Raw genomic sequence first — 14,504 nt, 5'->3', positions numbered from 1 at the left:
CATTGATTTATAATTTATAATTTATATTAATTTTTTTATTTTGTTTTGTAGAAATTGTACGAACTGGAGATGAATTTGGTGTGAATTTAGATTAATCATAGGGATGGTTTAGTTGTTATTTAGTTGCTAAGTGTGTTTGTTGGTTTGTTTGGTTTTAAAATTGTATTTGTTAGACATTTTTAAGTGTGCTTGTTTCATGTTTATTTATGTGTATTTGTTTTATGTTTAGTTATTTGGATTGAAAATGTAATGTACTCTTATTATTTCAGCTTATTGATTATTTTAAACTTCTAGTTGTTGTGATTCTTATTCTGCACATTAGGAATTAAAAAAAAAAATCGACCAAACCAAATCGTTGTTGATCCGATTCAGTTTGATTCGGTTGTTGTAAAAGCAGCAAATCGAACGGTTGTATGTTTGTAGGAACCAAACATATCGGTTTGGTTGGTTTTTGGTCCAAAACTAAACTAAACCAAACCAATAACACCCCTACTTGAAACGATTGACCCCGATCCGTAGTCACGGAAACATTTGGTGAGCGGCAAGAGCATAAATCGTTAATATTCTTCCACTTTGGCGTTTGGTGGTGAAGCTACCCATCACAGGCGCTGCAAGGAGCGGTTTTGATCCTATGCGGATGGCGATCTATCGGAAGAAGAAAAGCAGCGATGCACTACTTCAACGATGGATTACAAAGTTTTGGTTCATGCCAACCGCGGTAGAAAATCTTAATCCTAGAACCCTTAATACTTGAGGTTGGAGGGAGCTCTATTGACTTGATCCGTAGTAGAAAAAAGCAAGAAGGTAAATCATGAAGTGATTTGCTTCCATTGTCGATCTCGCCTCAAGCTCTATTCCATCACTGATTGAGAGGTATGTCCATCTTCTCCTTCTTGAAGATTTCAATAATTTGGATGGATAAATAATTTATTTATTGATATTCTATCTAGTTTGAGATGTGATGTGTGTTGAGTTTGAAAAATAATTTTTTTTTTGTATAAGTTTGGAACAATTTATTTATTGATGATGACAAATATATATATATATATATATATATATATATATATATATATATATATATATTATTGAGTTAAAAGCTCAAAAATAGTTTGATGAAATGTGTGGGTGCAGCAGACCCATAAGAAGAATAATTTGTCCATACTCTATAATGTTGCTACTTGGACAAAAATAAAAATAAAGCTAGTATATAAATCAATAATGTAAACATATATCAACAACTAAGTCCAACCCATTGGTTTTAAGAAAAAGACAAGCTTGTTGCTGCAAATGGAGTTTCATTAATTTAGGTAAAACTAAAATCAAAGGAAAAAAATGATTCTTTTTTATTTAGCAACAAAGAAGAAAGCAAGAAAAGGTAAAATAATGGAGAAAAAGTCAAAACCTAAAGTGACTCAGAAACAAAAGGCAATAACTGAATTACTATTTTAGTGCACACAAAATAGGCTGATTTTTTTGGATATGATTTGGGGGTGTGAGTTATGCTGGGATATGATTATTACAGGTAATTTACACTGTTATGACGGCGTTGCTTTTTGGAATGTTAGGGAGAAGAAATCGTTGCCACCGATTTCAAACAGAGAAGAAGTAACACAAATCGGTGGTATCGATTTGTGTGAGGGAGACGTTGAGCAACATGAAATCGGTGGCACCGATTTGTGTGAGGTGAAATATTTTACCGAAGAGTGCAGTAATCGGTGGGACCGATTACTGGCGGCAAAAAATTTTATTTTAATCTGGGGTGAACTAGTCGGACCCACCGATTTGGGAGTTCACGCGGTCGGTGCCACCGATTTGTCCGTTAATGCATACAAAAACTGGAAGGAGCTCACAGAACCCCATTTCTTTATTGCCGGTGCTAATGTTCTTCCTCTTCTCTTCTCTTCTCTGCTCTGAATCTTCTCCTTCATTTTTGTAAAATAAATTTTTGCGAGGTTGAGAATAGTCAAATACGTGTAGTGTTATGGATGATAGAGTTGTATTGAAGATTTATTATTACGGACAGATCTTATTGCAAACATATGAGGGAGTTCAATTTGTGTGTGAAAATCCATTAGATGTTGTTATTCCATTCACATTGTCATTTGAGGAATTAAAAGGTGTGATTTGTAAAAAGATAGATTCTCAAAGATGTAGGAGAGTATCGTGTATTTTGTACAGGTATCCTTTATCTGTGTTTGGTGGGTTTGTTCAATTTCAGACCAAGTACGTGACGGACGAAGCGAGTATGCATGAAATGTTTTCAATGTACATGAAAAATCGCCACCGAATGTCGTGCATCGAGTTATATATTGAGTTTGAGTAATCTGAAGCGGACCGGAACATTGAATTGGAAGATTATAATAGTGAAAGCGAAGATGAATTTGAAAGTAACTATGAGATCGTCGGTCCAGGTGAAGACGAAGATGAAGCTGGCGGCGCCATGAACACAGATGTGGCGGAAGTTGCAAATACACTAGCAAACCCGCATCCGTTTCAGGAGCCTTCTTTCATGCGGTCGTTGGATTTGGAGGCTATGCACGCACCGGAGTTTCCGCAGTATATGAACACAGGTGCGTAAACTTAGGTAGCTATCTGAAATTCTGAAGTAGCAGATCAATAAGTCGGATGAGTAATGTATGTGATATGTGACTAGGCATTTGTGACCATAGCATTTGATTTTTTATAATAGTTCTTTGTTATGGATTATATTTAGTTGTTCTTTACGTAGATGGAATAGCGAAAAAATAAGACTTTAATGATCTTACATGGTAAAGTGTGTTTACTAATTTTGATGTATGCAGCGCCTCCTGTTGTGGCGGATGGTGAGTTCATAGTGGGGATGGAATTCAGTTCAAGGGAGGCAGTAATCAAGGCAATGAAAGATTATACCATCCGGAGAGGTGTGGACTATCGGGTATATGAGTCGAAACCGACGACATTCTATGCCAAATGTACAGAATATGGGAATGGTTGTAACTGGTTGATCAGGGTTACCAAAATGCAAAAGAAGTACTGTTGGGAGATAAGGAGGTACAATGGAAGTCACACTTGTACCAGGTCTACTATTTCTCATTTTAATTTTTATTTCTAACCACCTAATAATAAAATTATACACACATACATGAGTCTACTTAGTTTCATTACAATATATATTGCTAATCAAATTTAATATTATCACTATTATTATTATTATTAAATCAGATTATTAAAAAATAAAAACTTACATAATTTGGATCTCCAAGATAATTAACAATATGAAGCTCTGGTTAATTTACTTCTTTAATTTTTGGTCTTCTTGGCATTTTTTTTGAATTGTTGTGGTCCAACAATAGTGATGCAGGAAGCAAGTGGTGGGGTTGAGTGTGTGTTGAAGAGAAGGAGACGAGAGTGAAAGAGAGTGAAAGGGATAGAGAGTGAAAGAGAGTGAAAGAGAGTGAAAGGAATACTACTGAATGGGGGGTTGCTCTTTTGGATGAGGGAGTCACGGGCTTGGATGAGGGAGTCACGAGTCACGGGAGGCAATTGCATGCGTGACGCGTGGACAGGGAACACAAATCGGTCCCACCGATTTGTGCACCATCTGCGTCCTGAAATCGGTGTCTCCGATTTGCTTCCTACCACTCGGTGCCACCGATTTCTTCTACCCAGCCGTCACAAATCCGTGAAACACCAATAACCCCCATATTGCTGCTATACTCCATCAAAGGGTTCATATCAAAATTAAAAAACTCCACAAAATAGCCACTTGAAGTTACTTTAAAGAAAAAGCACTATTTTTTTAAAAAAAAGAAGAAATCAGAGATTACTTTTTTTGTTTCAAATCAAAGGTTGAAAATTAAATTTGAAGCCAAAGTTTAATATTACGTGTGTTGATCTTGTAAAAACACTTTGAATGCATTATGACTATGACTTTGCTGCTGCTCATCTCCTCAGTACTTTCACGTCACTCTATTTTAATTTTTTGCTCTGATTTCTTGGGAGAAGAAGATAAACTCAGCTGTTCAAATTTAAAGAAGTTGACTCTACCCACTAGCTCAAATTTTGGAGACATTACCCCATATAAAAAGGAGTAATTAGTCAGAAATTGAAGCAAAAAGAGATAACATAGTTCTGAGTTTCCATAGCACCTCAATCATAGCTTAAGCTTGATATTTTGAATAATGCACCTACACAAAAAAGGCATTTCGTCAAGATAAAAGGCAAGAAGAGAGAGTGCTTGAATCTGATTTCTCATAGCTTTCAAGCTATTTTATTTCTTCTCTTTCAGGTTGATTCATTGATGCTCTTGCTTTCTCAGTTTATCTTTATTTGATTTTTCATGGTAAAAGACAAATGTGTGAGGTATATATTTGAAAAATTCATTTGAGAGAAAAGGCAAAGAGAGTTAATTTGAATAGAAAAGTTATTATTATGTCAAAATTTTTTTGATGTAATTTCTATTTTGTGTCATGAGTTTGAGAGATTTTTTTTACTAAGTTGAGTGAGCTGTTGAGAGTTTAGAAAGTGAACCTAGTCGAAACAAACTTGGTTAGAAGCTTGGGTCGTCCCCTATAAGATTAGGAAGAATTTTAGGGAATTGATGTTTGTAATCTTTGAAAAGATAATAGAAATTCTATCATAATTGTGGCGGAGACTGGATGTAGGCCACATTTTACAAGATGGTTAAACTAGGATACATAGTTATATTATCTTCTCTTCTTTGTTCTATTTCTATTTCATTTGTTATGAGACAAAAATAAATTGTCTCTTACATAATCGATATCATAGACATAGCAATAACAAAATTGCTTAATCAGTTTTAGTATTTAAATTTAAAAGAAAAAAAAAACGATCCTAGATTCAATCTCCTCTTCTTTAGAGCATTAAAAATCTTCCATGTGTATATACTAAAATGTGAGAAATTTATAGAAATTTAAACTCAATTCAAGAACGTAAAAATTAAGAATTTGGGTGGATGCTTTAGTTTTTTTTTAAGTTATAGATATAGGCTAATACATAGGATTGGTAAACAAATATGTATGTCTCGCACCGTTTTGTTCGATAAGTTTCTCATTTTTTTATTTTTTATTTTTATTTTATTTTTATAACAAAGATAGGGAGATCCGAATCTGCAAACTTCTTAGGTGAATATAAAGAGACTATGTCATTTAAGTTATATTTGTATGTGTTATATTCAAATAGACAGGTACAATGTTAAATTGCCAACAGAGTATGTAGAAGGCATATCGTCCTGTCCAAAAATGTGATTTAAAGAAAAAATTAATTTTTTAATTACTAATTATTCATTATCTAAATTTTAATAGTAAATAATAAAAATTAAAAATTTCATTCAAAGAACAAAACTAAAATAGAACTGATTTATAAAAAAAGGAAAAGGATAGATAATTTCCTGTTATTTTAAGCTTTTGACAAATATATTCTTAACAAAATTTAAATACAATAAAATTTTTGACTTTTACAAACGGAGGACAATTTTATCATTCTGTCCATTTGTCTCTCACAAATCAAACAGAACTAACTGACATGGTTGTAGCGGTGTCCAAGTGTCCGTTATGGTGTCATGCTGGAAAGAGGCTAAAGTTTGCAGGACAAAAAAGTCCTTGGTCATGAAAACGACGTCATTTTGCAAAGGTGGCCCTAATGAGATTTAAATTGAATTTTCTGAAGTAACATATGCAGCAGCTGTTCATAGTTGTTCATGGTGGTGTTGCTTATATTGATGGCCAGTGATGGAGGCTCATCGAGCACGAGACGACGCAGAGGTGGTGGCGGATGACAAGAAGGCTCGGTTGTAAATGCGTTCCCATGTTCAGTGCAAGCTGGGGATGAAAAAGATGGCGTTGTCCCAAAACACTTCTGTGGGGTGTATGTCATATTTTACATCTCGAAGACAAACACCAACCCAAACAAGCTATTTTTCGGATGCCCATTCTTCAAGGTAAGCTCACAATTTTTCATGTATATGGATGAAGTTGAGAGTTCTTTTTACCAATACATTTTCATTCTATCTGAATTGATTTAGGTGAAATAACCACGTTACAAATTCTTTGTATGGGTTGATGACCACATTAGAAGAATTAGGTGCATGGAGCCAACAATGACATTGAATGGCGATCAGAGCTTAGATGTTGAAGAATATTTTGGGAAGAAAGAATTAGAGAACAGGATAGCTGATGTAGAACAAAATACTTTACCTAAAGAACAAGAAAAGCAATAGCTTCTGGATCATAATTATAGGCTTAATTGTTGTAGTTTTTGGTCTTTGTTTGTTTAAGGTATGGAAAAAATGTGAATTGTAGTGAATTATGTATGTTGATTATTTTAGTTAATATGAATGAAAGAATGAAGATTTGAATTATCCATATCTTGTTGTCTTGAACAGATATAGAATGCTTGTAAGTTAATGTTTATTTTCATTCAATGAACCTAAGCCAGAAACAAGTCATAACATAGGCAAGGGCTATAATATTAAACAAGCATATATAATTCATTCAATCAACCTAAATCATAACATAGGAATATTGTCATACCATATTCTTTCTACTACTCCTTTGTTTCTGATCCAACAACATCATAAGCAATGGTATAGAAATGATTATTGACATCTTGTGCCATTACCGAAAGTAATTATCCACCAAAGTATCCTTTTAGAAAGTATCCATCCAAAGTTTATTAGAGGTCTACAATCACCCTTGAAGCCTTTTTTACATGCATCCAGGCACACACACACACATATATATATCTTATTAAACATTGGTGGGGATTATGGAATTGGTATCACTTCAAGGAGTGCAATAGATCCAAGGTTGCTGCGTAGGAGTTAAAATAGATAATCCCCTCAACTTTTCATATTACTCACCCTCACTTCCGACAATTCTATCTCTTGCCTCCTTTAGTGCCCTGTAAACTATCTTATCATGAGAATGTATGCTAAATTCATCTTTCAAAAAATCAGTTGCCTCCTTCCTAGTCATCTGAGGATGGATAGTTAGTTTTTTATCAATTTTCTTACTCAGCCAGTGTTGGTCAGCAGCATTATTGCCCATGCCCCTTGCACATGTATGCTCAAATTTAAAAGTTTTAACCTGGAAGCACCTATGAGAATTATTGTAGGATACATGTACAACCCATAGACACTCTTCTCCGTTGCAACCCACTCGAATCCTTTCCTTATCGTTTTTAATTCACTGACGCTTCCTGCCCTCGTATATGAACAAGTTCTTCACCACTTCTTTAAAATCATCAAGAGTTACAGACTTGGTGTCTGCTTCAAAATGCCCTTCTTCAAATCCATACTCATCATTGAACTCGGACCAATGCTGCTTTTCAGCTTCTTTATCAGAAGAAACAAGGGTATGTAAATTCTCTGAATGATATTCATAGTCATACTTTGAATCAGTGGAGCTTGAGTGTACGGTAGGCCCATTACTAGGCCCACTAGTTTGCAAAGAAGGCCCAGCTCTTTGGTCTACACTAGGCCCAACATTTAGTTGTATATTGGGTCTTTTTTAGTAATATTTTATCTATTCTTCCTTGGTGCATTCTTCCTCTTTAATGAATTCTTCTTATTCTCTTTCATTTTTCTCTTTGATACAGCCACTTTTTTCCCTTGTAAGCTATATGTCTCTTCTTTTTGGCACATTTCTCTTCTCCATTGCTCTCCTCATTATCACTGTCATCATCATACCTCGGAAGTGGAAGTTTGTAAGGTTCATCTTCCGTGCTTTTGTAACCGTCATCATAAGATGATGTCATCAAATTATCACAGATGTCATCTAGTTCTATACACTCAACATTTTCAGTTCCTGCATTCCCGGCTCCTGCTTCCTCTACATACTCAAGTTTATTGACAATATGATCAAAATAAATGTAGAACTCATCTTTTTTTTATTCCTCATCAAATTATCACACAATTCACGAATCCCACTATTTTCTGATAAACGATGAAACCTAGACTCAATATCACTCGCGTACTATCAAACCAATATATTGTCTTATATTCAGGATATCCTAAACCCTCAAACAACTTTACCAAATTACCAAAATTAATAAAATCTATGTCCATTTATAAAAATTTTCTACTTTTTCATTCACATAAACAAGACCCCCTCATCATTTCTCATAAAAATTTTTTCATGATGAAAAATAGGAATTACAAATCTTTCAGCCATCTGAAATTTTTTAACAAAAATAAAATCAAACCACAAACTTCAAAACTCAAGAAATCTTTAAATTGAAGAGAAAATAACTTTTTCTCAACAAAACTCAAACAAAAAGCAAAGTAAAAAACTTAGGCATTTGCATTCTTCGCACCCTACATTATATGGAACCTAACGCAAAAAAATAAAAAAGGTTAGGGATTTGCTTACCTTGCTTGATGACTAAACTACTTCAGTACACCAGTTTCGTTTCTCCTACTCCACCTTTCTCGATGGCACTTCAGTCTCATTTTGGAGGGAAGAAAATTCTGATTTTTGTGAAGGGATTAGGACAATGTATGGTAATTTATATCTTTCAAAAAGATTTTTAATAAAAAATTAAAATTTGCAAAATGACATCATTTTCATGACTAGGGACTTTTTTGTCCTGCAAACTTTAGCCTCCTTCTAGCATGGCACCGTAACGGACACTTGGACACCGTTACAATCACGTCAACCAGTTCCGTTTGATTTGTGAGAGGCGAATAGATGGAGGGATAAAATTGTCCTCCGTTTATAAAATTCAAAGACTTTTTTGTATTTAAATTTTGTTAGAAATGTATTTATCAAAAACTTAAAAGGATAGGGACCTATTTGTCTTTCTCCCTATTAAAAAAAAAAAAAAAAACCGAAAGAATGTTGGCTTGATAAAATGTTAAGAATTAATGGTGGTAGTGTGCGAAAATAAATAAAAACATAAGCATTGAAATTTTGGCTTTTATATTTAATAAAAAAATTTAAATTAAAGTCTGCCGGTTAAGTGATTTTTCACTTTGGACGAATTTTTATTTTTAGTGAGTTCAACTTTTTGATTTAGTAGCCAATCTTCTTTAATAAATTAGACAGTCGATCTGGTAAATCATAATCTGTTTGTCACTCCTACTTAAGATATAGCGTTAACAATAGTATAATTTATGTAAAATAATAATATGGGATAGAATTTAAGAAATCAATCATATATATATATATATATATATATATATATATATATATATATTAAAATTCAACTACCAAAATTTAATTATTCTGTCACAATAGATTTAATTATTTAAATTATTTTAAAAATTATATATAAAATAATATACATAAATATAAATAACTATTATTTTTCATGACAAATTTTGTACGTTCATGGATATTTTTATCAGACGATAATTTACAAATGGCCATTGTGTTTTTGGTGTGCACCCCATATCTCTGCAAATCTCATCCCAAATCCATTTCAGACTTCAGAGTGTATCCTTATTCTATTAATATAAAAATGATTAATTAATGACAAGTTATATGGTTGGGTTAGCTGACATGTTAATTATATTAATTATACCATACTTATGCTTTATACGTAAGTTCCAACTGAGTGACATTTCGTTGCATCTGCGGAACTTCAAAATTAAATTAAAATGGTGTTGTAGTAGCCCCTAATCACAAATCATATTCCACCATTTTTCCGTATTTTAAGTATGATCAAACTAAAAATTAGGTTAAAGTGAAAATTTATTTCTATCTAATGTCATAATATATTAATATGTCTTTAAACTTATTGGTTGTCTATAATTTTATTAAATTTATAATTAAATTTATATATATATATATATATATATATATATATATATATATATTAGAGTCTTTATATTATATCAAATTTCATAATTAAATTTATATTATAATAAAATGTTAGAATTAAAAAAAATATTATATTAAACAAAATGAATATGTCTAACACTTAAATGAATATTCTATTTTATTTAACAGAATATTCAGTTGATTCGAATAGTTTTGTGACGACAGACTAGAGATTTAATTATAAAATCTGATATGGTATAGGATTCTAATTAAAAAATCTAAAAATTTAATTAAAAATTTAATAAAATTATAATTAAAGACTAATAGAGTAATTAAATCTTAAATTTATTGACTAACTACATTCTATAATATATATTTATTTTGAATAATCAATTTTCATTTTTTTGAAAAAAATTGCTAATAAATTTTGGGGTATAATATAACAAAAACATGTAACAAAAATATGTAGAAACTGCTAATAAAAAATAGCATTTAAAAAAATGACACATACAAAATTATAAATAAAAAGGCAAAAGTAACGGATCCAAAGTTAGAAAATTACACATACCACATCTTTATTCAAAATCTTGCATAACTCATCTTTGGTTTTTAATTTCTAAGATCCATATTTATTTAAGTATCAAATTTTATACAAGCACACCTCTCTTATTCAATAAGAAACCATTGTAAAATAAGAGATTCAATAACAATTTTATATCAATTTTGTTTTGTTATATGCATATATTTTTATTCAAATATTTTATGTAATACACGTACACACTAAAAATCAGTTATAAATAACCACTAGTAGTATAGAATATATATTTAAATATAAAATATAAATTAAAAATAAATTAAATAATATATATTTATATATAAATACATAATAATTAATTTAATAATTTATTTTTAATAATACATCATATTTTTATTTTTATAATAAACACTATTTTAATGACGATATTTTATTAACAATGAAGTAATAATAACCTGGTAATTTTCTATTATGATTTCCTAATAGTTTAGAACACTAACAGAATTTTATACTTTGGGTGGTGGTTTTGGGCTGTTTTAGTGGGGTTTTGAAGACTCCAAATTGGAACGGAATATCCCAATAAACAAACTAATTGTCAAAGTAGAAAAAGGAACCAAAACAACACATGCAACCAAAATTAATTATACCATCAATTATATTATTCCTACCCCAGTTAACTCCACTTCTATTAAAGAGTGTCCAAACCCAAGACGCAATTCACTTTAATTCCCCCCTCATATTTTTTTTTTTCTTTCTTGTCCTTCAATAAAGAATGAAGACTTTTTTATTTATCAAACTTGAAAATCTAAAACATTAACATCCCCACATAATTACAATTCCTCAATAGGAACTTACTTGCACAAAAGCAACATCACACTTCATGTCCCTCTTGCCTCCTTAGCACATATATCCCTGAAATTCATGCACCTAATAAGTTCCTATTTTTTCTCTCTCTTGTCCCTTCATATTTAGATCTTCAACATCCCTATCTCCTTGATCATGTTCTATATACTTCATCTAATTCTTCCTCTTATATATAGCACCTTTTGCAGGCAAGTTTTCTTGTGTCCTTATTCATCATGAGGGAGGACTAACTTTTCTTCAAAAAATACTAAATATCTTTACATTAAGACACATAATTTTGCATAAAATAGGTAGGATTATTATTTTTTGCAATTCAAAATCTAATTTACGAAGCAGCTAGGTTTTATTTAATTTCTGATCGACTGACTAAACCTCTTATTTATCAGATGACAGAAGCAATTACAAGTACTAAAGTCGTGTTTCGAGACAGTATTCAATCGGAGTCTAAAGGAATGAAGAATATCAGAGATTACTACAAAGAAAGAGAAGAAAGGATGATAACTAAAAAGACATATATGATGATTTTGTTGTTGTCTTTGTTGATAAGCATATTTGGAGGGTGTATGCTTGGATGGTGGTTACATAAGTATCATCCATCAAATAAGCATCTTTGGATGGTACCCTTTAGTCTCATTCTCTTCCTCACACCAGCCTTTGTTTGGTTCTCAATATTCATCTCTGACTTTTGTATTTCCAAGATTGATGATGAGCAAAAACAAGAACAAGGAATGGTGATGATGAATCATCATCAAATTCATCCATTGGATCAATCACTTTGAGGAACCTCCAGTCTATGTTCTTTTCTTCATTTTGACTTGTGCAATTAATTAGCAAGTAATTTATTATTAGTATCTCTATATATTGTTTATAATAATGATCATTTGATTTTTTTTTTTGGGTATATTAATAAATTTAGACATAATCTTTGTTATGATACTGCATTTTATTTTATTAGTGTGTAAAAAACACTCAAAATAGCAGTGATTACTAATTAAAAAAGGAAGGGAGTAATTAATTACAAATTATTTTAATTTTGCTTGAAAAACACTTCAAAAATGTTTCTTGGTGAATGTTGTAGTCCACTTTATTATCTCTAGTTCTTCCTTTATTATTATTATTATTATTATTATTATTATTATTATTATTATTATTAGAAACAAGAGACTAAACTGGAGAAAAGATTTGTGTATTATTGAGCGTATTCAAGTTGTCTATTCAAGTTGTCTGGAATGATATAATATAAAAGGGTATTTATAAGTACTAAGAGAATCGTAATAATAAAGACGTAATCTTTTATAATAAACAACCTATTCTCTTCAAGGAGGATACCATGACTCTGATACCATGTTAGAAATAAGAGACTAAACTGGAGAAAGAATTTGTGTATTATTGAGTGTATTCAAGTTGTCTATTCAAGTTGTCTGGAATGATACAATATAAAAGGGTATTTATAGGTACTAAGAGAATCGTAATAATAAAGACATAATCTCTTATAATAAATATTCAGATATACTAAATAATACTAATCGATCCTAATTCATCCTAATTATATTCTAACCATTATTATTATTTGGTAATAAACTTGTAGGATAATTTATCAGACTTGTGAAGTTTATTTATTTGGATTTATTAGTGAATGTAGGACAGATCCATCACTTTTTTTTAGTATTAATTTATATTCCCTTTCCTGCTTATCTCTATGAGTTGATATCTGGGACAAGATATTTTTCCAGTTTTATTATAACATACATTTTTTTGTGATTAAAAACAAAATATGTGTAACTAAAAAAAAATAAAAGAGGGAAACGAAAATATATGAGAATAATCTAAGTCAAACATGATGTTCAAGCAACATAAGAATTGACAAAGAAGTGATAGAAAAATAATTAAGAGTTGTTAGCTTCACCAGATTATATCCAATTGAAAGACTAATTAAGCACATTAATTAATTTGGTAAGTCTAATTGTAACATAATGGTAGCTTTCAATACAAACTCATAAAGTAATAATAAAGCATGATTCTTACAACCGTCCCCTGATTTTTCAATTTATTTCCAGAAAGGATGACATGATGGCTTTCCAATAATGAAAAAATCTGCAATCCGGGGAGAAAAAATAAAAAGTAAAAAATTCTTAAAAGGGATAAAAACTAAAAAGCCAATAAGGATGTGGATGCATGGGAAGAATATGAACTACTTCAAGAAAAATATTAATATTTTTACTTTTGGATATGATTAGGTTATTATTTGAAACGTTGAAAATATATTTAAGAGTCAAGTCATTAATTAAAGGTGAATTTTATCCCATCACTTTTAAAATAATATGTAATTTATTTTTTATGATATGTCAAGTTTTAATTGAATAATATATTAATTATAATAAAATAATTTTATAATTAAAATATTATTTAAAATAAATAATTATATAATTTTTTAAAATATTAATAATCAAATTCCTCTTTTCTCTAAATTATTCTACCTAAAAAAATATCTTCTATATATCCTCGTCCTTCCAAGCTTCACCATTGTCCTTTATTTATTTATCTCAATCTCAGTTTTACTACTTATAATTAATTAATTTTATCAATAAAAAATTAATTCTAATTAAATTATATAACTATACCACGAAACTAATAGATTATTTCATATATAAAATTGATTGTGCTTAAAATGCTACTTATTATTTATTTGCGACTTTTTATAAAGAGGCGTTGGAGCGCAAAAACTACTTCTTAAATAAGTGTCTGTTTGTGATTAATATGCCGTTGAATATAAATACAAGTGTTAATTTTAGTAGCTTATTGTAAATAAATTATACTAAAATTTTAAAGATGAGATTTTTTTTAAACTGAACTGCACCTAATTATTAATACTATAAAAAAAATAGTGGAGTATGGTGTGAATTTGATGGTGATCAGTTTTGTTATTAATATTTTAAAAAATTATATAATTATTTATTTTAAATAATAACTTAATTAATATAAAATAATTCTACTACAATTAAAATATTATAGAAGATAAATTACATGTTATTTTAAAGAAAATTGAATAGAATTTATCTTAATTAAATTGTATTTCATACGCTAAAATATAAAATTAATCAAATATTAATAAGTTCATGTATAAAAGTACATTGAGGTAATTAACAAAATCTTTAATTTCTAGCACCAAATTTATTATTTATTTGAGATTGATGTTCAAACTTTTTCAGAGGATCAACGTTTATTAATGGAATAGAGAATCGTGAATAATTGATGTCTAAGCTTCGTTTGTTTAAAGAATCAACATTTATTTTACTGTTGAATAATAATCAAAATTTTGCGTTAATAATGAAGAGCAAAATCTA

At 30.2% G+C, this 14,504-nt stretch overlaps 1 protein-coding gene and 1 pseudogene across 2 annotated transcripts; one reads left to right on the top strand and one right to left on the bottom strand.

The window, feature by feature from the left end:
- Nucleotides 1-7,184: 7,184 nt before the first annotated feature.
- LOC148572902 (uncharacterized) lies at nucleotides 7,185-8,171 on the bottom strand (annotated as a pseudogene).
- Nucleotides 8,172-11,071: 2,900 nt separating this feature from the next.
- LOC148572901 (uncharacterized) lies at nucleotides 11,072-12,091 on the top strand. 2 transcript variants are annotated; one of them, XM_088505453.1, is made up of 2 exons: nucleotides 11,072-11,348; nucleotides 11,547-12,091. In XM_088505453.1, exon 2 carries the CDS (start codon nucleotides 11,547-11,549, stop codon nucleotides 11,937-11,939), a length of 393 nt encoding a protein of 130 aa, XP_088361579.1. In that variant the 5' UTR covers nucleotides 11,072-11,348; the 3' UTR covers nucleotides 11,940-12,091. The 2 variants fall into 2 exon arrangements, with proteins under 2 accessions (XP_088361579.1, XP_088361578.1); XM_088505452.1 differs by having other exon boundaries at nucleotides 11,072-11,450.
- Nucleotides 12,092-14,504: the final 2,413 nt, after the last annotated feature.

This window comes from Arachis ipaensis, chromosome B2, assembly GCF_059453495.1.
Source record: "Arachis ipaensis isolate K30076 ecotype BB chromosome B2, ASM5945349v1, whole genome shotgun sequence".
Taxonomy (NCBI): Eukaryota; Viridiplantae; Streptophyta; class Magnoliopsida; order Fabales; family Fabaceae; genus Arachis; species Arachis ipaensis.
Note: the sequence above shows the minus strand (reverse complement) of the source record. Positions and strands in the feature narration are given on the sequence as shown.

What these genes read in the sequence shown, in the direction of transcription:
- LOC148572901 (XM_088505453.1), top strand. Translation starts at nt 11,547, where the DNA reads ATGACAGAAGCAATTACAAGTACTAAAGTCGTGTTTCGAGACAGTATT.